Below are 26,461 nucleotides of genomic sequence, written 5' to 3' on the forward strand. Positions count from 1 at the left end.
TAGTGTCAACGTGTACTTTGTGTTTGCAAGTACTATTGAAACAACGATTCTGCGACCGAAGCTAGACTGAAATTTTGTCATTACAATATACAGAATGCAAATCAAGCTCCAACAATTCAAACAATTAAGAATTGAGTGCAGAAGTTTGAGATGACAGATTCAACATTAATGCAGCCATGATTCGGCCAACCCAAGACATCAAGAGAACCGGAAAATCTAGAGTGCGTACAAGTGTATGTTTGAGAGCAACATCGCCTGTCCACTCGAAAGCAATCTAGTGTCTTAAATGTGCCCAGAACATCTCTAAATTGCATTCTACACAAGGACCTACATTTACACCCGCACAAAATTCAAATTGTACAGGAATTGAAGCCAGGAATTGGCCAAAAACTGATATCCTAAAGAGGTGACATTAACTGGCCACCCCACAGCCCGTATTTGTCCCAATGGACTTTTTCCTTTGGGGATATCTTAAAAGTAAAGTTTACATCAGTAACTCAATCTATTGAAGAATTAAAAGAAAACATATGCAATGAAATGCATGTTTTCTTTTAATTCATTTAAACAAAACATTTCATCAACCACTTGTTGGGTGGTCATGGAAAATTTCCAGTCCAGGTTACAGGAGTGTAAAAATAAACAAGGCTCACACTTATGTGATGTTATATTCAAAAAATAAAACCCTAATTTGTATACTTTAAAATACAATAAACAGTTGTTGATTAACACCACATATTTATTTTTTATGACCATTTGAAATGTTAAAGGACTTTTGGACCACCCTGTATTTGGATGGCTTATGCAAATTTTATCAAGTAAATAAACACAAAAAAATTATAATGTTCAATATGACTAATACGTCACACCATTAAATTCTACAGCCACTCTCTAACCAAAATAATTAAATGGATGATGATGATGATGATGATGATGATGGATAGAAAGAATGAAATTCAAATTATTATATGCTGATATAATCTCAAGATGGCTATAAAAAATCAAAAATCATTAGCTTAACAAACTTTTTCTTACTGGATTTTAGAGGTCTGAATATTTAGCTTCTAAACAAATTGAATTTAATATAAGCTTATATTAAACTGGAATTTTTTCCCTAAAAATAAATGTTCAAACATTTAAAATTTGATTTTATTATTTGTATTAAGATAAAAGCTTTCTTAAACAAACACTAATTTGAGGTCATTTATTTTAGCATCTTAATTTTGTTTTGGTTAAATTATATAAAATTATGGCAAATAAATGTTATAGTCTTATTTATTCTTTCATAAATTGTATGAGTAAGTGGTCCAAAATGATCTCCATTAAGAGAAAAATTGCTGTAAAAAGTAAAATTTGATTCATACAGAATTAAAATTTATCATCATGTTACCCTCTGGTAATTATACTTCAACAGTGCCCTGTCCTATATAATAATTATATATGATAATAATTAAAATATAATAATTAAGTAAATTTTTACAATAATGTCTATCTTTGCAAAAGAATCATATTACCCCACTAGGTAAGGTAAAATGATGCCTCTTAATATCCACAGAAAGGGTAAATTCTTTAAAAAATGAAATGAGAAAAACAGTACATCTTTATTTTTATGTTAAAACATTATATTAACATAATTAAATTTCTAAAAAATTAACTCTTGTTAAAATAACTTAACAATAAAAACTTTTTGGTTTGTTAAATAAAAAAGAATTAAGTTTTCTAAATGAAACTAATAGCAACAAGTTAGAACAATACATGGATAACAAACTAACATATTAGAACTTTACTTTTTCTAATAATTTCTACACTTTCTACATAATAATTACATCTGTACGAATCATTTTACCTAAAAATATAAAATTTAGTACAAGCTATGTTCATCACACATAGGTTAGGTCTAGCTGTTTCACAGTTATGGCAAACTATAAAAAACAGGGGTATTTAAAGACAGTATAAGCAATTTGACATCCTTATTATTATCAAAGTATTGTAACACAAATTCTATTGGACTTGCCTTAGATCAACAAGTATAAAAAACATTTTTTTCAGCATATCTCTTAGCAATAATGCTTATAGTGCACTTTCAAATATTAAACTCTCAAAGACAGTTCAACAGACAATAATACTATACTAAAAGCATAGTGCCATTTAATTAGAAAAACAGTGGGATCATTTTGGGTCACTTTCCTCTATATACTTTACAAATAATATATTTTTAAATATATATAATATTGAATATATTTACTAAAACATTTGGAATGTTTTTATATTTTTCCTACATAATCATAACACAATTATTTACTGCCACTGGTATTCAGTATGTCAAATAGCAACAGTCCAATAAGTGTAACAAGTAGATTTAATAATAATGAATGCATTGATAATGCTGACCTGAATCTTGGATGTAACTGGTCCATTCATGAGAAGTGTGTTGGACGATGATTGAGGTCCACTGGATGGTACTGAGGGATTATTGGTAGATACAGATAGAACTGACAATTGAACAGATGCAGAGGCTGCAGCACTATATAACGTTGTCCCACTTGTAGGTCCTGTTGTACTGGAGGAAAGTACACTGTCCGTATTAGCTGCCAACGATTGATTGCTATTCGTAGTTGATAAACTATACACACAGGACAATGGTTGAATTTGACTGAGAACAGTTGATACAGGAGTCTGATTCATGAGCATGGTGCTAAAAGATGTACTAACAGAAGTTGAGCTTGATGAAGAATGAGATGAGTTGATTGGTATACTGCTGTTCGTCGAAACTGCATCTATTGAATTGGTTTTATTGTTATTTTCTGGATAAACTGAAAAATAAAAGAAATTTTCTTTTAAATTTTATTCAAATTATTGAATATTAGAATAAGTTAATAAAAAAATTATCTCAAGAAAGAATTAAAAACTGAAAATAAAAAAAGAGATTTTTGTAGAAAAAGAAAAGAAAGAACACAACTAAAAATGTAGTTCTTCATGGTGATAAGATTAGATTCTGACAGAATTATAGAGAAATATAAACTCATTTATATTTTAATGTTTGCCTTTACAATGTAAATATGCTGTTAACATTGTTTCCAAAAAAAAATCATGTAAAAAAACTAAAATAATAAAATTTCCCAATGAAATTAAAATTTATATTCAGTAAAAGCAGAATGTAGATAGTCCCCAACTAATGTACAAATCTCATTACTGAAGAATTTACACAAGTTTTAAATCAAGTATACATATGCAGTAATTTTTATTTTCATGACAATTTAATATTTTGATGGTATCACACACAAAATCTTTATGCACTGTTTGAATTTATTTTCACTTTCTGTAAAATTGTGTAAAGCAGTCAAAATTTATGAAAGTCAGGGATTGTCTATATATCAACAAATCTTCATAAACCAAATATTTAACAATAAGATTTACATAACAAAAACTTAAATTTATTACAAAATGCAATTTACTTTTATAAAATAATATATTTCATATAAATTATTTTATAATACAATATATTAAATTAGACACGTATTTACTTATTTACTGCATAATTATATCACCTAATATGTATTACATCATATAACACTGTTGTTAAATGATGATCTGTGTTTTACAGATAAATCATCATTTATCTATCTATCTTGAACACCCATTAAATTTGATTCATGGTATTTTCAAAACCAAGTCTATTTTGACATTTTTACAGTAAAACTTTTTAAATATACAACAGATAATCAATAATAAAAGTTGTAACATAATATGAAATTATTTAATTACAATATGCAAATGTGAATTGTAAAGTTATGTTAATTTAATGAAACTTCTATTTTAATAATTTCATAAGTAATTTTTCCATTTAATTTATATTTCTCTATGTTATTTTCCATCCTTATTGGAATTTCATCTTTTTAGCTTTTAAATAATGAAACTTAAAATTTAACTGTTTAATTTTAAATTGTCTTTCTTATTAAATTCATTAAGACAACATTACAACATACACTATCAGTATAACAAAATATAGCTAACTTCATAAAAGTCAAACAAAATATTTTTGAAGATATTTCTATCATTAATTCATTACAAACATTACAAATACTATTACTACTGTGTAAGGTATTATTAATACCTATAAAACACTGAATACTGCACTATTTAGAAACTTATTCTCAGCCATTCTTAGAAAAACTGGTGATATTTAGTCACCATATCAACATCATCCTTAATACAGATATCTGAATGACAAAGTGCACACCCCCATTTTAGCCAACAACATGATAGCTAAATAGGAAAGCCTATGTTACAAAATTTCCAAAGGAGGAACAAACTTACCTAGCACAGATTTATAAGTATTGTATATAGCAGTCATGATCAATCCATGGCCTGCAAGATCCTAATACGTGGTTCCAGAGTTTTGATAATATGATTTTATTTTCCTGCTTTCTGTCTCGTGCCACAATGCAACCCTAATTAAGCTGATATTTCTGATGATGAATACTCAATCTAAACTTACCAGTAAAAAAAATAAGAATGAACTATATATTACTATTTTGCATATCATCAGCATATATTATTTTAGTATCTAGTCTATTGGTGGTTATGAAGTATGTTGGTACTTGGCAGAATTAAAGGCTACAACCCTATAAGAAATGACACACCAGAAGCCTATGAAGTTCCCTTACAGCTCACATCCAGAAAAGGTAAATCATCATTGATTTAGAGTAATTATTTATACAATAATAGTTATGATTTATGTTTTACTATTAATATAACTAATTTTTTTTTCACTTTGAATAAAATGCATTGTCTTCTAGATATCTAAAAACAGAATAATTGTAAAAAGATGACGACAGTGAGAGAAAACACTCAAAAATTCTTTCCTTTACGAAATTATTATTTCACTTTTATAAAACTGAATTACATCTATTATTTAAATGTTAATGAATTCTTTTAAATATAGTATTATGATGTTATATATAATTAATGTTGAATGATCAATTAATGATTTCACATTAGGGTCAGCAACTTGCAAGTACAAAAATGGTAGTAAAATTGCTGAAAATCATTTGAAAAAAAAAAAAATTAATCCAAGAGATGAATAATAAAGTATAATTAATATAGTCATTCTTACTGATCAATGTATTAATGATGACTAAGAATTGTCTCATTAATACAATTAAAAGCATTAATATAAAATATATTTATGTAGTAATTTTACAAAATGTTTTAATATAAAAATAAAAATTTTTTGAAATTGGTTTATTTGAAACTAATAATATGACAGATGACTTATTAAATATTAAACATTATTTATCCAATATTCATAATTATTTTTATATGTTTCACAAAAATATTTCAGTTAATTTTTAAAAATGTACTGAATAAAGAAAAAACCAATACATACATACTGATATACAATACAATAACACATACTGAAATAAACTGAAACCATAGCTGAACAGAACAGATGAAAATAGATGAATAGAATTAAAAATACAAACAATAAAAAAAGATTAAAAAATCATTTTAAACAAGAGAAATATATGATTTCTTTATAATTTAGTGGTAATTACACTAAATTATTAAAAATAGACCAATATTTTTTGGCTACTTTCAAAGATAAAAAATCTATCCAAATATGTCACATGAAACATAAAAACATATTGCACAGTACCCCTAAAACAGAGCCAGATTCAGATTTTTTGCATCACTAAGCTATAATATAAAGCAGACTCGTCCTCCCCACCAAATAATAATGTTTTCTTAAAGTGGAGTAAGGGCTCTTTAAGCATGAAGCATTACTTTATAGCTGATTTAGTTTACATGTATATTTGGCCCTGTTGTAAATATTTATGTATCTTTAAATATAGAATAAATCTTATAAATTTACTTGAGGTTAAGAATAAAATTCTTTATTGTTAAAATTTATAAGACTGAAAATATAAATGGTTCAAGCTAATATTCTTAATATTGATGTTTGTAAAATTATTAGATTTTAATATAAACAAACCAATTATTATATTATGAAAAAAATATGAGGAAAAGAGGATTCTCAATATCATAAAATTAAACTTAACTACAACTACATGCTAAATCTATCAATAAACGATTCTGAAAAAACTATGAAAAAGTAATCAACCACTACCTTTCAGCTGTAGTTTATTTAGCGATAAACATAGTCATTTCATATTTATAAACTGTTTGAAGTATTTATTCTTAACAATAAATGTGCAAATTTTTTACTTTACATTTCTTCTCAAAGTGCTGCAATGATCTTGATTCTATTGTTGATACAACAAATATTTGTTCCAACTTTATTTCAACAACTTATCCATTATTTTAGCTGAATTCTTTCTTTTCTTTTTACAGAATTATTCATGTTCAGTTTCTTACCTTCCCATTGGCAGGCTTCTTTTGTTGTTCCACTTAATGAAAAGTCAGCTCTCTCCCAAACTTGATATAGACTGCTATGCATTTCCTCTGCTATGGCTAAAATTTTGGAATTAATTATTTATATATATACATATCTTTATTTTCATATTCATATTATTTTATAGCTAGCTTTATTCTCATATTCCACATTCTGTATTGCTTCACACATCAAATATATCAATCCAATCGCTCTCTCATCCCTTATATTCTATGCAATCTTGAATATATATTATCTCTGTTAGTTATTTGTTTTGATCTAATTGAATAATTTCTAAAGAATATCTATTCTCTTTTATAATAATAATAATAAAAAAGTTTAAAATTTTTATATTTAATTTTGCTATTCTTATTTATTATATTAAATACAGCCCTTTATACATATATATATAAAACTCACAATCAAGCACATCTATAATGTACTTGATTGTGTAAACCAATATTTCTGTCATCTGTTCTTAATGATTAAGCTATTGCAAAAATTTTATATTATCTATTAATCTTTTATAAGAACAAACACGTCCATATATTTAACTCTGCAGCCAAAACTACACATCACACATGAATGATGTTTGTGTGTGGTAGTAGCCCCAAGTCTCCCATCGTGCACTATAGTGGTTGTGTTTTGGTAGCTATAAGAGTGTGGGAGATATGAGAGTTGAAAGTGGTTGACTTTGAAAATGTGTAACAATGGAAGTGTTGAGTAACAAAAGAAGTGTTAAGAGAAAGTGGTGTGCAAGATTTACAGGCGCAGATGCGGTTTTTTGCGTTTTTGCAAGAAATCGAACATCTTTTTAGAGGCATATAAAAATTCTCTAATTAGTCTGGAAATGGTGGACCTAATTCTTGCATTCTGTGAAAACGGGTAAGAATGGCTATAATGTAATCTTAATCTTAAATGTTTTCGAATAGTCGAAAATGTTTTGGAATACTCAAGGACCATCATGTGTGAGTAGTGGGGATGGCTTTTGGAGACGTGACGCACATGCTTCAGTTGATTTTTCATAAGTAAAAGTGTACAAATAACAGAAAAAAGTAGAAAGTGAAAAGTGAAATAGCAAAGCATAAAAAGTAAAAATGTGTGTCAATGCCAAAGTGAAATGCCAAAGCGTAAGAAAGAATTTTTGTGGTCTCGAATCATATCTCAAAGTCAAAAGATGGCACGGAGAAATGAAACCACGGAAGAAAGAGAAGTACATCTAACATTGCTATGAGAAAATTATCAATGAAACAGAAATAATCAGACAGAAGAGCAACTTGAAAATTATAGGGAAACACATCAAATCAGAGAAAGATTATGTAGAGGAAGAAAAACAGTCTTTTATGTAAAAAAAAAAACTATATTACATATAAATGTACGAACAAATAAAACCCCAGCAAAGTGGGTACTTGCAGCTAGTTTTATAATAATTATAAAATATGTATGTTAAATTCTAATAACATCTGCCATAAGAAACTTACATATGTTGAAATTTCTGTTCATTAGTTCAGTGAACAGAAGTAAATAAAGCCCACTTACCAGATAATTAAAAGCATGTTATTGAGTTTCTATTTGAAAATCAGCAATATGGAATGTAATAAAAAATTTATACTAAAATGGCTGCTTTGTTATGGTGTAACATAACATAACATATATATACAGTCAATTCTGCTTAATAGAGCAGCATCGGAACCAGAGCTTTTTGGGACTACTAAACAAACATCCCAATAACTTATGCAATTGAAATACGATATAATGAGTTATGTTAAAGAGCTATGTCAACATGTGTTCTTCAATAAAACAAACATCTGAGTGCAATAAAACCATTTTAATGACAAGAAATTATTTCTGTACAAGAAAAATCATTGCTATACAATCTAGAAAATGGGAAAATTCTCTTCCCATGACTGACAGCTGATAAAGAAAACTGGATGGAGGTTGTGTATGGAAAAGCCAAAAATATCTAAATTTCTCTCTCTTTTGTTTAGTTTACCAAGAGAAATACTATGCCAGCAGGGCTACTAAGTGGCATTTCGGGACCAGTAGACAAAGTAAATTATGCTTGCATTATAGGATTAGGATTTTTTATTTCGTTCTTGAATTTTTGTCGTAATATGCAGCATGTTCTACTAACTGACTGGGCTAATAGCCGGACTGGACCTGTTTGTTTGTGTGTGTTTGTGTTTTCTAATAATAAATTTTTTGTACACTCTAAAAATTACATTTAACCTATTTGATGTTGAAATTTTTATTATTTTTTTAAAAATAAAAATTGTGTTTATTGTATCGTAAAAAAATTATTTTTTTATGTTTCACAAACAAAATATATATATTGAATAATATAAAAACAAAAAAATTTTATTTTAAAAGTTTGCTTTAATATAAAAATTGTGATGCAAAGCGACATCTAGTATCAAAAACGTTCCAATGTAAACATGGAAATATTTGGGATCGCCCACACAGGTCAATGAGGTCAACCCGAAAATTTTCGGGATCAACATAGGACAGGTTAATGATAATTATACCTCATATGTCATAATAATAATAATATAAGTGAATTATATATATATATATAATTATTATTATTTCTTTTTTGAGGGGTTTAATTTATAATTAAGAATGTAACACTACTAGAGATTAATTCATCACTGTACTATGTTTAATTTTATGTAGTAAAATGTGTAAATTTTAATTTATGGAGAATAAATAACAATGCAATATTAAAAACAAAAGAAAAATTGTGTATTTAGACTATGAATGACAAAATATGCAACATTTTTAATAACATAAAATAAATAATAGTTTCAAAACTAACACACACAGGACATAGTTAATTATTAATTAATGAGTTTTAACTACAGGCTCAGTCAATCATCTCTGTCAACTCTGTTCAGATCAAAAGAGATGCTTGGTGGAACTAGATGAAGACATTTTTCATCTTGACTTTGATACTCATTGCATTGCTGAAATATCAGGTTATTCCAATAACGTGAGATTAAAACTATAATTCTAAAGAAAAGAATATTAATGAAGAGCATGCAATTCTTTTAGAATAATGGTAAAATTGAATACTTGAAAAATAAATGTTCGAATTTCAAAACTTTTTATTTAATCTAATTCTCTCCAAATCATGCATTCTTACAACTATGCAGTAACATTTTAAGCATTCTACACAATATCACTTATTAACTATACAATATAAGTAAATTCATAAGATTAAAATATATATATATTTATTTACAATCACTACGGTCCATATGTGAGTTCATTTTATAATCTTTTAGTTTGATAAATTTAGAAATTATAAAACTAAAAGATTATAAAAATGAACTTAAATGATGGTCTAACAAGTGGTGAGATTTGGAGGCCACTTCTACATGACAAGTAGTGTCCACAGGGAATCCCATCTCCCATAAATGGTCCATCCCCATCTGGTGAAGATATTCTGGCTTCCTATGAGGATAAGACTACATTCTGCAAATGCAGCCATAAACTTAAGGATAGTCTGAACTCTATAGCCATGTCTGCTTTACGTAACATTAAATACTTATTTTACTTTGGTTTTAAAATTTGTTTTAGATCCCTTGGTTGGTTCTTTTAAACATTTTCCACCAAGTAATTTTTTACCCATCTACAGGTAATAACAATTTATAATATTTTTTGAAAACCTGGGTTTGGGAACAGTTAAAGGATAAAAAAAAATTTTTAAATTTTGTAGAAAATCAAACGGATTTTGTAAATTGAAAGAAAGACAAAACCTTATTTATTTTCAACATCTCTCCTTTATTTCCTGTGATTCAGAAAATGTTTACTGCTCTGCTTAAAGGAAAGTTTAGCAGAGAGTGACCAAATCAGTAACAAATCCAATTGGTCTCCATTTTCTTATAAAAGGTGAAGATCACCCTCCATCCTTGCATTTAGTCATGTTTTAGTTATACTACTAACCACTTTGCCTTTATCCTAGGTCAGAAGATATTAGCCCATCGAGTAGTTCCCTCTTTGGTTTCTCCATCCTAATATGAAAGGTCTACATTAACAAGAAGAAAGGTTCTCACAACATTCCCAGGCAGTATAATAATTTATGTAAGTGCTCTCATTTGGCAACAGTACTCCAAAATATTTAGATAGCTTCTGTGTTTGAGTCTTTGTTTAGTTTGATATAATATTGTATGCTCTTCATATATATATTCTATGTATATTTTGTAGTTTAATCCAGATTTTGATATTAATAAATATAATTAGTTTATTCTCAGTATTGGCCTGCTTCCATCATCCGAATCGGCACAACCCCTTCTCCACTTGATGTTATTCCCCCACTCGGATTATATGAAATTAAGATAAATCGTTCTTTTATTGCAAGTTAGGATAAAATTGTTCGTTTTTCCTAACTGGTGTCAAGAATCCTCGACAATATGAAGAACCCAATGATCTTCCTGTTCTATAAATTTTTAGCCATCCACTAACAAAGTGAGCAATGTCAATTTGTAATCAGTAATCAGAATAGTGAGTGGAAGTTACAGGTTTGAGTCCAGCTCCAGGCAATTATTTTCTTCCAGAATATTCTTAATTATTTAATTTAACTATAATTATTAAATTTTATAAGAGATGGCACCTAATGCCTCCCTCTAGTGACAAAGTACAGTGATACCCCGACTTACGCAAATCCGGAGTTACGCGATTTTCAAATCTCGTCGATTCGTCTTTTGTTTGAGCACCACGCAACTCTTGATTACTCATTCCCTCCACACTATTGTTCAACTTACATGTTCGGACGTGTCGCGTGGAATCCACACATAGCCATAATTTATTTTGTGTTATTTATTTCTGTGTTTGTTATATCTACGGAGACTTGAGAGACTCTATGGTGATTTCTTGTAACAATGAACGAATCAAAAGATGAGATAAGATTAACGAGAGCATTTATTAGCTTACATACATCCGACTTGGATTTTACACACATTGAGAAATTATACCCCGACTTACGCAGTTATCGCTCGGTCCCACCTATCGCATAAGTTCGGGGTATTACTGTATTTAGAAATTAATTAAAAATTATCACAGAAAAGTAGCCCAATGTAATCTAGTAGTTTTTGTTTGGCTTATCTTATCATCAATTACAAGTTTAAATTTCTTTACAGGAAAATAGATAATTCAATTTAGAGTATTTAAAGCTCATAAATCCAGAGTCATTCTGTATCAAATATTATCAAAAAATAATGAAATCAAAAAAAGCTCAGAACTATTTTGTTAAAATTTTATTTAACAGAACTAACAGTTTATGAAATGATTATGAAAGAGGTCTGTTATATATTTTCAATGTAATGATATTTTGACTTTTGAATTTGTATAACTTAAAAAAAAATACTTTTATGATCATAAAAAGAAAACAAACTTGTTTACTCTTGAATAAAAGTTTTTTTTTATGTAATTGGAAAATTTTACAAATAGTTCATGAAATAAATTCAATGTTCTCCTATTTTTGACTTAAATCATTTTTCTAATTACCAGCATAATTAATCTCTGATGATATCAATCAACAGAAATAGATAAATTCAATTCACAAATTTCACTGAAAAATTCTATAATTTTAATTATTTTGAAACAATTCTTTTTAACTGCAAAATAGTTTTATTTCAATTTATTTTTAGGATATATCTGTAATAATAATAATAATGCTAAATTATTAATGTTTCATGTCTTTAAAGCATCAAATTACTCAATAATAAATCCATTTTTCATGATTACAAACTTTGGCTATAGAATATTATACAAAAATTTATATTTGTAATTTTTCAAAATGCTCTTTTCTCTAATTTTTTTATCAATACATTTAATTCATGTATTCTACTGATGACTTAACTATGACTCATTATATGATTCATTCAAATTAAATAATATATCTAAAACTGCTAGAAGTTCCAACAAGTGTTTCATTAGAGTTTAAAAACTAATTATTAATATAAGTGAGTATTATTATTATAGATTTCTTTTTTAATAAGTTCTGTTACAAAATGCTATAGATACTTATTTTAATACTAAATAAACTAAAATTAACATGGATCTCAGAACTTCTTTCATCAAATAATATTATGATGACAAATTTCTTTTCTAGTTAATTTAAACAAGCATGCAGCTAATTCTTTTTACAAAACAATTTTATGGAAAAAAAAACATGTAATAGGGTTTTTTTTGGAAATTTTATGAGAAAATTACAAGTTTTTTAATTATAAATATAAATGATTCAAATATTTGATTCTTAGATACTTAACTATAAAAAAAACTAAAAGCTATAATATGAAATTTAAAAATTAATAATTTGAATAAACTTGATTTAGTTTAAATGTATTTTTTTATTTAATTTATATAATAATTCATTTATTACTAATAACTATTCCAAACTATGTAATTGAAAAACAGTTAAGAATTTTGCTCAATCCTGTAGAATAATAAAGAAATTTTCAAGAATTGAACTATTATTTTATTTATTTTTTTTAATTATCAAAGCATTTTAGTATTATCTATAAAAAAATTAAATGATTAATTGAAATATCTTTTCTTAAAAAACTAATCCTTTTGATTAAATTCTAATTTTAAAATTTCAAATTTGTAACTGATAAAATGTCTTCATGGGAATAAGGGATCACTTATTCCCAGATCTCTTTTGTTTATTTTTATAAACTTATTTCAGTACAGTATGGTAATGCTAATCCAAACCCCTAGTCATCTGAACAACTTCTACCATTCCCCTAATTAAAATAATGGACTTGTCAAGTACAGTACATATTCAACTCAAGCGTAAAGTAAACATATGTCACATGTTTTAAGCATTTCTGCTCATTCTTACTGTGACCCTATTTGAGTTAGCAATAATTCTAACTTCTGCTTGCTGCTGTAAATATCTTACATAACAGTAACAAATGGCCTCAAAGCATATGCATCATACCTATCATTAATCCAAACTACCACTGATCTCAATTAGTTTGGATTAGCATGACCAAACTGTAATTAAGATAAATTCAGATATGTTTATTATACAGAATAGTATAAATCTTTACCATCTAAAATTGTCAAATCTTTTTTAGCTTATCAAATAAATTTTATTACTTCCTTGTTAAAAGAAACTTACTTATATATAATACTTTATCAGAAGTTGTGCATTAATGTACAAAATGTCAAATCTGATTTCTAGAAATCACAACAGAAAGGTACAAAAATAAATACTTATTAGATACTAATAATTTGATATGTATAATTTTTATAGACTATAGTGTCACATAAATAATTTCTTCCATCCATGTATGAGATGCTCATTTGCCAAATCAATTAACATCACAAAACAAAAAGAAAAGAAACTGAAAATATACATTATTTTTAAAAATTTCTTTTACACTTTAAATTCAAATAAAAATTGTATAATGTATTTTTATATGTCATTACTAAAGCAAGAATGATAACTACATAACAGGTAAAAACTGGATTTACTTAAGTCCAAATTACTTCACTATACCAGAAATATCTAGCACAAACTAAAACAAACAATAAAACAAATACGTTCAATGATTTTAAATCATCATCTTCAGGTATCCACCTCCCTAAAGAATGCATTTCCTTACTATCTAGAGCAGAGAACGCCAAACTTTTTTGATTGTCGACCCCCACCAAAAAATTTGTGTTACAAGCAAAAAAAAAGAGCTTTTACTATTTTAATATATATATTTTAATTTTACATTTTTTACATTTAATAATAATAAAAGTTAATAATAATTTTTGTAACTGACAATCAATGAAATGGATAAGCTTGATAATCCTTAGCATGATTAGCAATATTCAGTTCAAAATTTGTAAGTTTTAGTCTTTTCGTCGACCCCCAATAATGTTATATCAACTCCTGGGAGTCGATATAGACCACTTTGGTGATCCCTGATCTAGAGTAATAAATATATGTGCCTTAAAAAAAGCTATATGCAGAGTCAGATGTTACAAGAATGCTCTGTTGAATTCTATTAAATGTTTAGAAACAAATTATACAGTGAAGACTCCAATCTGCTTTACACAATCAATGTGAATGTCATAAAACTTGCCAACTCTGTCACAGTAAGATTAAAATGAAGTCACATTAAGATTTGTTGGCTTTCTCAGTTATAACATAAAAAATGCAGATGATTTGATAATAACATTATTTGTTGGGACAACATTTCCCCCATCCAAGTTATTGAAGGCAATCAGGTACAACTCTATGTATGCTCTGCATCCTTCTCAACATAAAGCAGAACATTTTCTCCCTGACATATCAATCAATAGAAAATCTAATTATACAGATGGATGAGACCCACAAGGAATTTTTTTAGGCAGAAAACATCTTATTATCCCCTGGAAACAGGTGAAAATTGAGATATTTTGTTTTGACTAAGAGCTCCTCTATTTGCTAAACGGAAACTACACCAGTGTAAATAAGTCCTATTAATAGGTCCAAAGTAAACAAGGATACAAAAAAAAAATTGAAAAAAAATCTTAATTTCAAATGTGTTCAATTACATCTAATTTGAACCTAAATCTGAACTGAAAAAAAAAAATGTTAGCACAGATTCAAAGACCATAGATATTCTATTTATATATTAAATAATCAAAATAATAAGTAGTGTCTTTTTGTGTGTATAACTCACAATGGTGTATACCCTAAAAAAATCATTAGAATGAAAATAAAACCTTTACATAGCCCCCATTATATGTCATACACTATAACTTCATAACTGCAATTTAAAAACCACACTATAACTGTCTTTCAAATTATCTTTTAAACACAGATAATTTGTCAATTATATGCACAACAGTAATCCTAAACATACCATCATTTTTAAATGTCATATTTGAAACAAATTAAACATGTTACTTACACTAACTAAAATATAATATAGCAATGTAATGTCAAACAAAATAATATATAAACAAAAACAAACTAAGTGAACTACTTATCTAATCTTTCGTTTTTATGTTGAAACTAGGAAAAGAATGCTTGGCTAACGAAGAACTTTATTTACATTTACTTTTTAATTTATAAGAACTACAAATGAATAAAAATTAATCATCTATATCAATACTTAATTACTTTTACTACATATTCCATTGCAATAATGATGACCAAGTAGAACTAATTACAAAAAAGTTAATATAAAACATGATACCATATCTACTTAAAATGTAATAACAAATTTTTTGAAAAAGTTTAGTCGATGTTTCTTTTATGCACAAAAAAAGTCAATTTTCATAATTTACAATGAATCAAATATAATTTGGACTAAATTCTTAAATACAAGAAAAAATGTAGATAAAACAACAATTTTATTATTATATTAATTAATAAAAACTATAACTTTTTAAATGCAATTCACCTTTAAACAAAACTTAATGCAACAATGGACCATCTAAATATAATTTTAAAAAATGTAGCTACCAAAATTTAAAAACCTATATATTTTTAAAATTTAAAATAATAAAATTAATTAAAAGACAATATTATATAATTTAAACTTACATTTATTTAAATTACTGTTCTGGGAGGCAGCAGCTGCAACTGCATAAGGTGTTGTTGGTGGTGTTGGAGAAATAACCGAATGATTATTATGAGAATTCAGAGAAGGTGAACTGCTGCTACTGCTCTGAGTAGAACTGCTATATAGCAAATAAAAAAAAATTGTATAATTGAACAAAAAGAAATTAAACAACACATAATATCAAACAAATAAAAAAAAAACCTGTTATTCCTGGAAGATGTAGGTGGTGCTGCTTTAGGGCTTTGAGTTGTGCCTGAGGTTGAGCTTGAGGAACTATGTGCTCTAATTGGCACAGGTTTTACAGGCTGTCCACTCTGGTCCTAAAAGTAAAAATTATTATTATTATTAAATTTATTATATTTAAAATCATATAAACAAAATGCTAAATTTATTAATTTAAATAACATAAATAATTTCGGGAATAAAAAATTAATAAAATTTCTTCCTTGCAGAGAATACTTTAATTACAATTTTAAAATATTTTTTACTCTATTTAAAAAAAGTTTTACACTTATTACATGTAAGAAAAACCCTTAATTAATTAATTAATAATGCAAATAAAAAAAATATGAAATACACAATATTTAAATTTTTATGTAACTGATTGTAATGCATTCATTGCTTCTTGACATCTCTAAATTCCACATAATAAAACAATTTCAAGTAATTTATCTTATTTTGATTTAATTTCATATTCTATTCAGTTTATACAGATGCCTAATGAAATGCCAGATCCAGGCCAAGACATTAACTACAGAACAAATTACTATTTAATTTGTATGCTGTTTATGTATATATCTATATTAAAAAATCTCTTGATTATGTGATGTGATTAGTACTGCTGCTTCCTATAATGTAATGTATACAACATCTAGACTTTTATATATAGTAGAGCATCGATTATCTGACTCAATCGAGGACTGGGGTTGGTCAGATAACTAAAAAACCGGATAACTGAAAAGTATGAAAAAATATATTATTAGTATAGTATATTAGTATATTGCTATTAACCTACTTCGCATTGAATTTTCATCAATGTTAAGCCTAACAAAATTTTTTCTAAATAATAATTATCACTATTGTATCATAAAAAATTATTTTATTGCTCACAAAACAAACAACCACTCAAAATTAGAAAATTAAGCCTCGTTTAAATACTGGACTTCCTTTCATGGTCGAGCCAATGTTGCCAGCTAAAACACGCAAAAATTTAACAAAAATATTATTAAAATAGCCAAGACATAGCCAAATATTGTAGCGCCACACCACTAGCAAAACATTTGAATTTGCCGACTAGAATGCAGTCAGATAATCGATGCTCTACTGTAGTGTATGTGGTGTGATACTTGTGCAAGAAAGAACTATTGGCACAGTAAGTTTCTTATCCATCTTCCACAGATGCTTTATTTCAAGTATTTACTAATTTTTTCAGTATGTATATTTTGTATATTGTGGATTTTTGGAACAGCTATATATGAATGATATGTGGTTTTGTTTTTTGTTTCATTTCTCAATGAATGTAATGTTTTGTCTATTGTAAAGAATTGTTTTGTTGATAATTATAGCTCAGTTACAGTATATTTTGTATATGCTGTTTTCTATGACCATCTGAGATGTCCAATGGTAGTATACAGGGTTCCTAGACAAATTTTTGTTTTAAATTTCATATCTTTCCCTGACCAACTCTGTGCAAATTCCCTGACCCTCACATCCCTTATAGTATGGCACATTAACAAAATAAAACAGCATTTGACTTACTACATACTTAAGACGCATTAAGCTATTGTTTATCCAATTTTTTAATCAGTTGTTTTTTTTATAATTAACAGTTATATATTTTTTATAATTGCAAATAAAATTAAAAATAAGATAAGAAAAATAGAATTATGGCATATCTTCTCTATATAAAACTAAAAATGTTTTATTAATTAAATAAAAGTACAGATATTCCTTATACACTTCCATAACACTGTTTTGCTCTAATATGGTTTGAAAATTGAGGATATCCCCATAAAACATGACTTCCAGTTTTGCTCTAACATAGTTTGAGAAACCCTTCATACAAAATATTTCACAATTTTTAAGTGCAAACTCCATTATTCTATTTTTTTTTATATGTGTAAGCATACATGTAGTCTCAAATTTGCACATGGATTTTACAATATTGAAATGTTTAATTTCTTTTGTGCTTTTGTTAAGTTTACTTTAATGAAAACTGACAGTGCAATGTTTTTCTTCCTTGTTTATAGAAACCAAGTGTCGTCATCACTTTCAGATCTTAGCATTTAAGACTGACACTGTGTTTTGTTTTTAAACATTAGTCTTTGTTTTTTGTAAAGTTTATTTAAACATTTTTAGGTTAAGTGTTATTAAACTTTTTTAAATTTCCAGGCAGTTATAATTAAATCATACATGTAAGTTAAGTAATGGCAGCTGTTAAAAATATACAAAAACTTTCCATTTAATTCAATAAAATTAATAGGAGTACTTTGTCACTTCGTATTGTGTATGAATACATTTTTTTTTTTTAAATTATAATTTAAGCATGTAAATGCTTGTTAAATCTGTGGTAAATTCTAGTTAAAATAATCCAATTTACATTATTCCTTATGAGAAAAATTTGTTCAGTATTTGAACAGCCTTCTGGAACAAACTAAGTTTGAATACTGAGTAACACTTTATTTCAATTATGTATGTGATATGTTCATTTATATATATATATAAACATTAAAATATATATATATATTTTATAGAACTATGTCTGATAGAAATAAAAAAGTATCTTGTAAAAGGCATTTCGTTTCAGTGGAATTAAAAGTTCAGATTTTGGATTGTCGGTAAAAAGGAGAAAAAATATCATATGTTGCAAAATCTATAGATTTACATGAAGCAACAATCTGACCATAAAAAATGAACAAAAAGTTAGAGGTTCTGTTACTGCAGGATGTTCCATTTCTGCAAATATGAAAGTGCATCTTAAAGAACCAATATTTGAGAAGATGAAAAAAGTTCTTAACATGTGGACTGATGACTGTTTAATTAAGATTTTTGTTTAATAACATCAATGTTATTAAACAAAAATCTTTAAAAAGTTAAACTATTTAAAATAAAATGAAGAACAGTCTCCCAGCCACGACTTTTTTGGGGGGTTAATTTGATGTAATTATCCTTTTCCTTGTTTTGTATACATAACAGCCGGGAAAGTAACAGGCTGTACATGAGATTGCTAATATTGAGCAGTTGTACTCAATAAGCAGAAAAGTGGCTTCAAAACTACCAAGATGGATTGAGTTTTTCACACAAATTTTGAAATCAATCTGAAGTACTAATGAGCATGCATACTGTTTTTTTGCTTCACTTTACAAAACAGGGTGTGCTTTGTAAAATTAGGGACAATTTTATAAGATTATATTTTCACTAATACTGAACTAAAATACCACCATTTGAAACAGAGATAGTTACAATTTTGTGCTAACCTTAATTGCATTCAGTGTGTGTCCCAGATGAGGCACATTATTAGTGAAAATATAATCTTACAAAATTGTCCAATAATTTGTGCACACCCTGTATAACTAATTTTTTACTTTATACAACTTATCAACTATCAAAACTTTCAGATTTAACTTTCAAAACTTTCTATTTAAATTATAACTAGTTGTAATAATTTCTTTAAAAAAGCTATGGCATTTTCATTTATAATTTATAATAACAACAATGCAGCAGGTTTCTGTTTTATGAAGTAATTATTTCTTATTCTTCCTTTAACTTTACTTGCCTGAAAATGTAGGAAACTAACAAACCCAAAAATAAAATAGGAAAAACAATCCAGCAATGAGTTGAATAACTTTCCCAGCAAACAAGGTTAAAATTGTATGCTCTACCATCTGTTATAAAAAGCTTTTGTAATAAAATATCATATTATTAATTATTATAAAATGGCAATAAGTATAATTTTGAGGGTAGTTTAATAAAAAATTCTAAATGCTAATAACAAGTAAAATCTTCATTAAGTCTGATCGTATCTGAGATATGACACAAACCTCTCTATCACTCCACTCCATCAAACTTTAACCACAAAAATTTATAGCATCGATGCCCTTTATATAGGGTCTTTCAACAAGAGGTGTCATTTTAAATCAACAGAAAAATGCAATATTTTTGTGAAAAGTGGTGATATTTTTTTTAATCCAAAGTACAAACTCTGAAGTTAGTAATGGAACACAATATCTGCCAAATGTCCACCTCAACTCTTCTTACAACTGATCATTTTTTTGATGAAATTTTTCATCACATTTTTGCATAATAGTGGCTGTATTTCACCCATAGCAGCTGTAATATTGTTTTTGAGTGCTTGAATCATTGCTGGAGCATTGATATAGACTTTAGCCCCAAAGAAAAAAGTCTAATGTGTTAAATTGCTTGATCATGGCAGCCAATTGAAGTCTCCATTTTGAGAAATCACATCTCTAGGAAATTTTTCGTGCAATAGAGCCATTGTTTTGCAAGCTGTGTGGCAGGTGGCACTGTCCTGTTGAAAATAAATGTTGTCTGCATCCATAGCATCAGTTTTAGGCCAAAAAAAGTCAGTCAACATCATTTCAACTCAGTCAGTCAGTCAACTTGGTTTTTCGGCCACACTTTCAGCTACAGTGGCGATATTTCCAGATGATCTGGCCAGACCAGCACGAGTTGGAGTCTTCACATCACTAACTTGTCTGAGATGTTCAAATTTATTGATTAAATTCACTATTGCTGTGCAAGAAGGCACTTGATGATGACCAAAAGTAGTACGAACTTTACGAATCATCTCCGCAATATTTTCACTGTTTTTGTAGTGAATTTTCACTATTTCAATGCATTGTGTGACTGTGTATCGATCCATATTTGAAAACCTCCTAGTTTTTACTTGTCAAATGTCACTGCAATGACAGATGTATGTTGACAGTTGAAAAATGGTGCGAAATTTAAAATGGCACTTCTTGTTGAAAGACCCAGTATAGAAGATATTGTGTCAAATTTCTTAATCTTTTATCCCATCTTGAGATGTTAAACAAAATGCCAACATGCACACACCCATGGAACTTTTTCTTAAAACCTTTTTAGGTACAGGAGTCTCAAAGTGTCGTTTGCAAGATCCAGTCACATTTGACATGATTACAATACTACCCCCAGTGAGATAATATATATAACAAGTCAAAAAAGTAAAATGGATTTTTTAAATTAAAAAATATATAAATTTCAACTAATGCTATTATAAAAATGGGTATTTATACTTAATGTGTAATTATTCTCTGTTATTTTACTTTTAATTAATAAGATATTAATTTTACACCAATAAAATCACTGATTGTAATAATTATATTTCCAATTTTCATGTAGCATTTAAAATATATAAAATTAGACATATATTTATTATACAGTTTAGATATGTATTTATTATATTATATAAAATAACATGCAGAAAATCATTACTGTCTCTTAGCAGAAATAAATTTTTCAATTGATAATATTAAAAAGGAAAATTTCTAATTTTATTATAATGTTGTGGCTTTTTTAAAATTCCTATCTTTTAAAACAAAGATGCATACATCTAAATAATATTTCTGAATTTGAATATAATTAATAATGTGCTAACCTCATTTGCCTTGGAATGATTTGTCAATCCTGGACTAGGTGCAGGAGAACTGGAGTTTGTAGAAGTAGGCGTATTGGAGTGTTCATCATCACCCATATTGCCAGTCTCAAGTTCATACTGAGTGTAATCTAAGAATATTTTAAATTAATAAAATATATACAAAATAATTTTATTAATATTTAATTAATCATTATTTATTTCTATAGAAGTATTTATTAATAAAGATTAAAAAATTAATATTCTTTTGTATTTATAATGTTATTAACAGTATAAGAAAAATTTTAAAAATTATTTCTTTAATACGATAGTTTCTTTAAAAAACATTTCTTGTTTAGTGCAGAAACATTTAAATGGCAAAATAAAAAACATTATAATAGAAATTCCACTTTTGTTAACTAATTCATCCTTAAAAGTCCATTGTTAAGTAAACAGTCCTAAACTAAACTTTAATTTCTCAAAGATTCTATGTTATAAATTAGGGGTTTATTTCTAGAAATAAATTTCAAATTATATATTATTACACTGTCAACAGAAAGTAATTAAATATGACATTTCATACAAACATAAGAAATTTATACTAATCATAAAACTGAGGATCATAAGAGAGAATTGTTGCTCTTATTAAAATTATGTTAGATATAATAATATTGATATATTAAAATGTATTTGTTTTCTGTAATCATCATATCTGTCTTCAGGAACATAAACATGTTCAAGATATATTATAATTGTTGGAAGATTAAATTTCAAAGAAATGCTTATATCAATAGAAATAAAAATCACTATAATTACAAAATTACCATCCCAAATGACCAGATCTGCATATAAATTAAAAGCAAAATGTTCCATCCCCACCAAAACTGAAACCAATTACAAAGAAACTATGTAAGTAGGTCATACCAGATCATAGGTGGGGTCTATAATTTGTTCGTCGAAAGGACTACCCATTAACTTCCTCTGTGGACTCAGCATGAATTTGTGGAAAGGGTTAACAAAGGGGAAGGAAGGTCTTTGTGTAGGGATAGGAGCAGGGCCAGTGGCAAACTGGGCTTTTGTCCAGGGCAGAAAATTTTCATAAATTTTTGTGAGTGAAAATAACAAGCAATGAACCTATCATAGCAATGTAAGTTAAATTGAGCTATTTTAAATAAAATTAAAATTTAAAAATTTGCTTGTGCCAATAAATATAGGTGGCATATGAGTCGACAAAATGGTTGCCACAAAGGGTATAGCGAGCCTGACAACATAAGAGAGTTACTTGTGTATTGTCTTTATGATTACTTTTCTCTTTGTAGTCAAAACATTTTATCTGCATTTGTGTCCAACATTGATCCTAGTTGATTTCGTAGTTGTTTAAGTCACGATGATTACACTTTGTGACATTTTAGAATATGTGAGCAATCGAAAAAGATGTCTTATAGAAGGAGAGAAAATGCTAAAACTAACTTCATATCTATCTACCTCATTCTCAGCAAATAATTCACTTCTGTTTCACCAACACCTAATTTTGCTGAGCTTAAAATTCTTTTATTTTTACAAACGTTTTCAACCTATCTAATATAGGCCATTGTCGGGTTTAATATTATAAATGTTCCAAAATGGAACAAACCGTTTTTGAATATTTTACATATTTAAAATTCAAAAAAATAATTTAGCTTTAAAAAAAATTGAAAGAAATGTGTATATTAAATAAATAAAATAACAAATAAAACATAGTAAACAAAGCTAACTAGAAAAGCATTATTTAAGGATTTTAAGTACCATTCTTTTTTCTATCATATATTTCCATGCTGTTGGAAGCGCATTAGCATCCCTAGCATTTAGGCAATGGTTTTTCATTTTACTTTTATAAATATCCACCTTTTCCATCTCCAATGCAATGGATAGGGAGTGCACCGTTTTATGACTTTCGCCTCATCCCATTTTACAATCACTCCTTCAGTCTGCACCATAATCGCTAATATTGTGTTGTGTCATTTGTCAACGTTGTAGGTTGAACACTTTCTAATTCTAACAGACCGCAGACTTTATACTCATGGCAGCCACCTATATGTAGTTTGCACTAATAACTCTAGGTGTCAAATCTATTGTTGACACAAGCAAATTGCTTCCCACTTCTAATACATATGGCATTTTAAAACAACTTTCTTTTTAATTAATTAATTATTAAGTAATGTCTCTTCAATCCGGAAAAACTTCCAGTAGACTATCTCACAGCCAATTCAGGTTATAAAACTCCTTTTATTGCTTTTGCAGAAGTTTTTTTTGGATTGGAGAGATGTTACTTAATAAACATATAAACAGCTACCATTAAAAAACTTTTTTTATATTATGTGGGGGAATAAGGGGCATCAAATTAATTTCTTGTCCCAAGCAATACAAACTCTAGTGCTAGCCATGGATGGGAGACACAAAAAATTTCACTTTTGATCCAGACTTGGAGTTGAAAAAACAGCTATTCATTTGCTCCCATAGCAACATTTCTTTAAGTTTGGTTTTTGAATAATAACCTTTGATTATATACAGAATACAGACATAGAAATTTAGTTTTAGTTTTCATATTAAATTTAATTATTATAATAAATCTGTGTATGTATATATACACAGATTATAATAATTAAATATATATTGAAATAATATTAAGTTAAGTATATATATAATAAGCAAAATGTTTATTATATATATCCACCAATAGCATACATTTAAAAATTAATTTGATTTACAATTTGAAAATTTCAAACCAAGTTTTAAACAGTCTTTTAAAATGTTTTAATTTTCAATTGATTTGATTTTAATTAGTTTTAATTTTGGTTCTGGTTTTGGCATAAAGGCCAGAGTTTTAATTACTTTATTACTTTTTAATTTTAATTTAATTATTATTTTTAGTTTTAATTAATTCTTACATTTAATTTATTTAGTATTAATTTAGTTTTAGTTTTTATAATTATTTTAAATAATTTTTATTTTTCTAATTTTGCCTGCATTTTTTGAACCTTAATTACAATTTTTAAAAATAATTGCATCTCTCTTTCTTTTATAACATAACTATAGAAATTGTTTTAGCATTGTTTTATACAAAAGATAATCAAATTTAAATTTATTATTTTTTTAATAATTTCATTAATTTTTGTTTTATCTATCTGCCTAATTTTTCAAAATTTTAATTTTAAACAAGTTAAAATTAATTGAACTATTGGACTACCTAGTATATATTGAAGAGATAACAAAACTCATTAAAAATTTAACATATAAAAATGGGTCTTTTATGCAAACGATATGTAATATATTTTTATAGCATAAAATTATGCTCTTGTCTATCTAGAAATAAATTATTATTAAATAAAAAAAATTAAAATTATTTACACAATGACACTTTGTTAGTTACATTCAGAATCATAACCAATATTGATATTTATGAAGCCATTATTGCAACATTTGAATTTATGTCTTGTCTTTCCAGACTATCATAATTCATAGCACATAAGATGCACCAGATTATACAGTAAAGCATTTATTCTAAATTTAAAACAAAATATGTTTGAAAAATAAAAAAAAATGTATGTTAGTAGATTAATGTATCAGTTTCTAAATCTATAGATATATATCATCACTACACCATATGATACTATTTGTCTCATTATCTGTACTAGACATTCATTATAATTTTCTATAACTGCATTATGCTGAAAAGATTTACATTTAGATTAGTGAAGTCAGTTACTGTAAATGCAGTTGGACTGCTCCATGTACTGTACAATACAGTACATATCAAGTTGGTATCAGATTTGATTGGTACTACCAAAACGAAAATGACTCAACATGTTTGCAATGGACATACAGCTGTTCGATTGTAGCGTATTAAAACATAAAATTTTTTTAAAAATAAAGTTCTATTTTATTTTTATAAGGCACTATTATGCATTGTTGTAGAAAATATAATTCTGATATTACTGTAGATATTGTAGATTCAATAATTAGTGAGGGATTTTTCCTGACCAATGGCTATTAGCTATGACAGTAGTTTGAGGAATTATTTACTAAATATTTCTTGTTTATTTAGTACTGTTTTAATCATTCTTTGATAAATGAAATTATTCATGTGATATATCAAACATCCATTCTGAATTTGTTGTTTGAATCATTGAACTAAAGTATACCCAAATCTAAAGCTGAACCCAAAGCCTGGATCCACTATTTAGGATGCAAAAAATGATTATGTGGATCTAGTTTTGAAACAAAAGTCAATCTTAAATGCTGCAAAATATGATATATTAATTTTAAATTTAGCCTTTCGATTATAATATAAAATAATTTCAAATATCATAAGTGATGAAAATAATATTCTTAAAAATTAAATATATAAAACATATTACTAATATAAAAATACATATGTACAGTCGACCCCCTATAAGATCATAGATACGTTCCATTCTTTAGGAATCCAATTTCTTATGAGTCCTTCCAATCACAGCCAGACACATGTGAAGTTTACGGACTACAGCTGATTGAAAGGTTTTCTTCCATAAAATTAATCAATTCTAGACTAATCCGACTCAACATTTCCAAAATATGTATATTTTTTTTGGGAATAATCGGTATAAACTATGCTATAAACAAAAAATTGTAGGATTACTTACTGAGTGTGCACCATTCAACATCGCCATTGCTCAAGCTTGTTTTCATCGCGAAGCAGCACACCAAACCGCGGCCAATTTCTGATAACTTATTTTTCTGCGAAAACTTCGTTGAACTTTGGAGACATCATTAATATAAATAATTTTTATCGCCGTTGAATAAGAAATGTTTCTTTCACAAGAAATGTATAAAATTACAGTGCTGTATTAGACTTACGGTACCTAATTTACATACTGTACAGACGATAGT

General features: G+C 27.2%; 1 protein-coding gene across 3 annotated transcripts in view; it reads right to left on the reverse strand.

Annotated features, from left to right (window-relative positions):
* The window catches only part of LOC111612855 (CCR4-NOT transcription complex subunit 3-like), a 146,472-nt gene that overhangs the window by 39,932 nt on the left and 80,079 nt on the right, over positions 1-26,461 (reverse strand). For 2 of the 3 annotated variants that reach the window (XM_023354124.1, XM_023354125.1), the window contains exons 8-12: positions 21,578-21,705; positions 16,144-16,262; positions 15,924-16,060; positions 6,376-6,471; positions 2,389-2,810 (exon numbers count right to left, since the gene is read on the reverse strand). In XM_023354124.1, the coding sequence (XP_023209892.1) occupies positions 2,389-2,810; positions 6,376-6,471; positions 15,924-16,060; positions 16,144-16,262; positions 21,578-21,705 (902 nt within the window). The remainder of the gene's footprint in view (positions 1-2,388; positions 2,811-6,375; positions 6,472-15,923; positions 16,061-16,143; positions 16,263-21,577; positions 21,706-26,461) is intronic. The other variant, XM_023354126.1, reaches the window with a different exon arrangement.

The sequence above is a fragment of the Centruroides sculpturatus genome, unplaced genomic scaffold (genome assembly GCF_000671375.1).
Source record: "Centruroides sculpturatus isolate CEXI.00-Female unplaced genomic scaffold, Cexi_2.0 scaffold1619, whole genome shotgun sequence".
Taxonomy (NCBI): Eukaryota; Metazoa; Arthropoda; class Arachnida; order Scorpiones; family Buthidae; genus Centruroides; species Centruroides sculpturatus.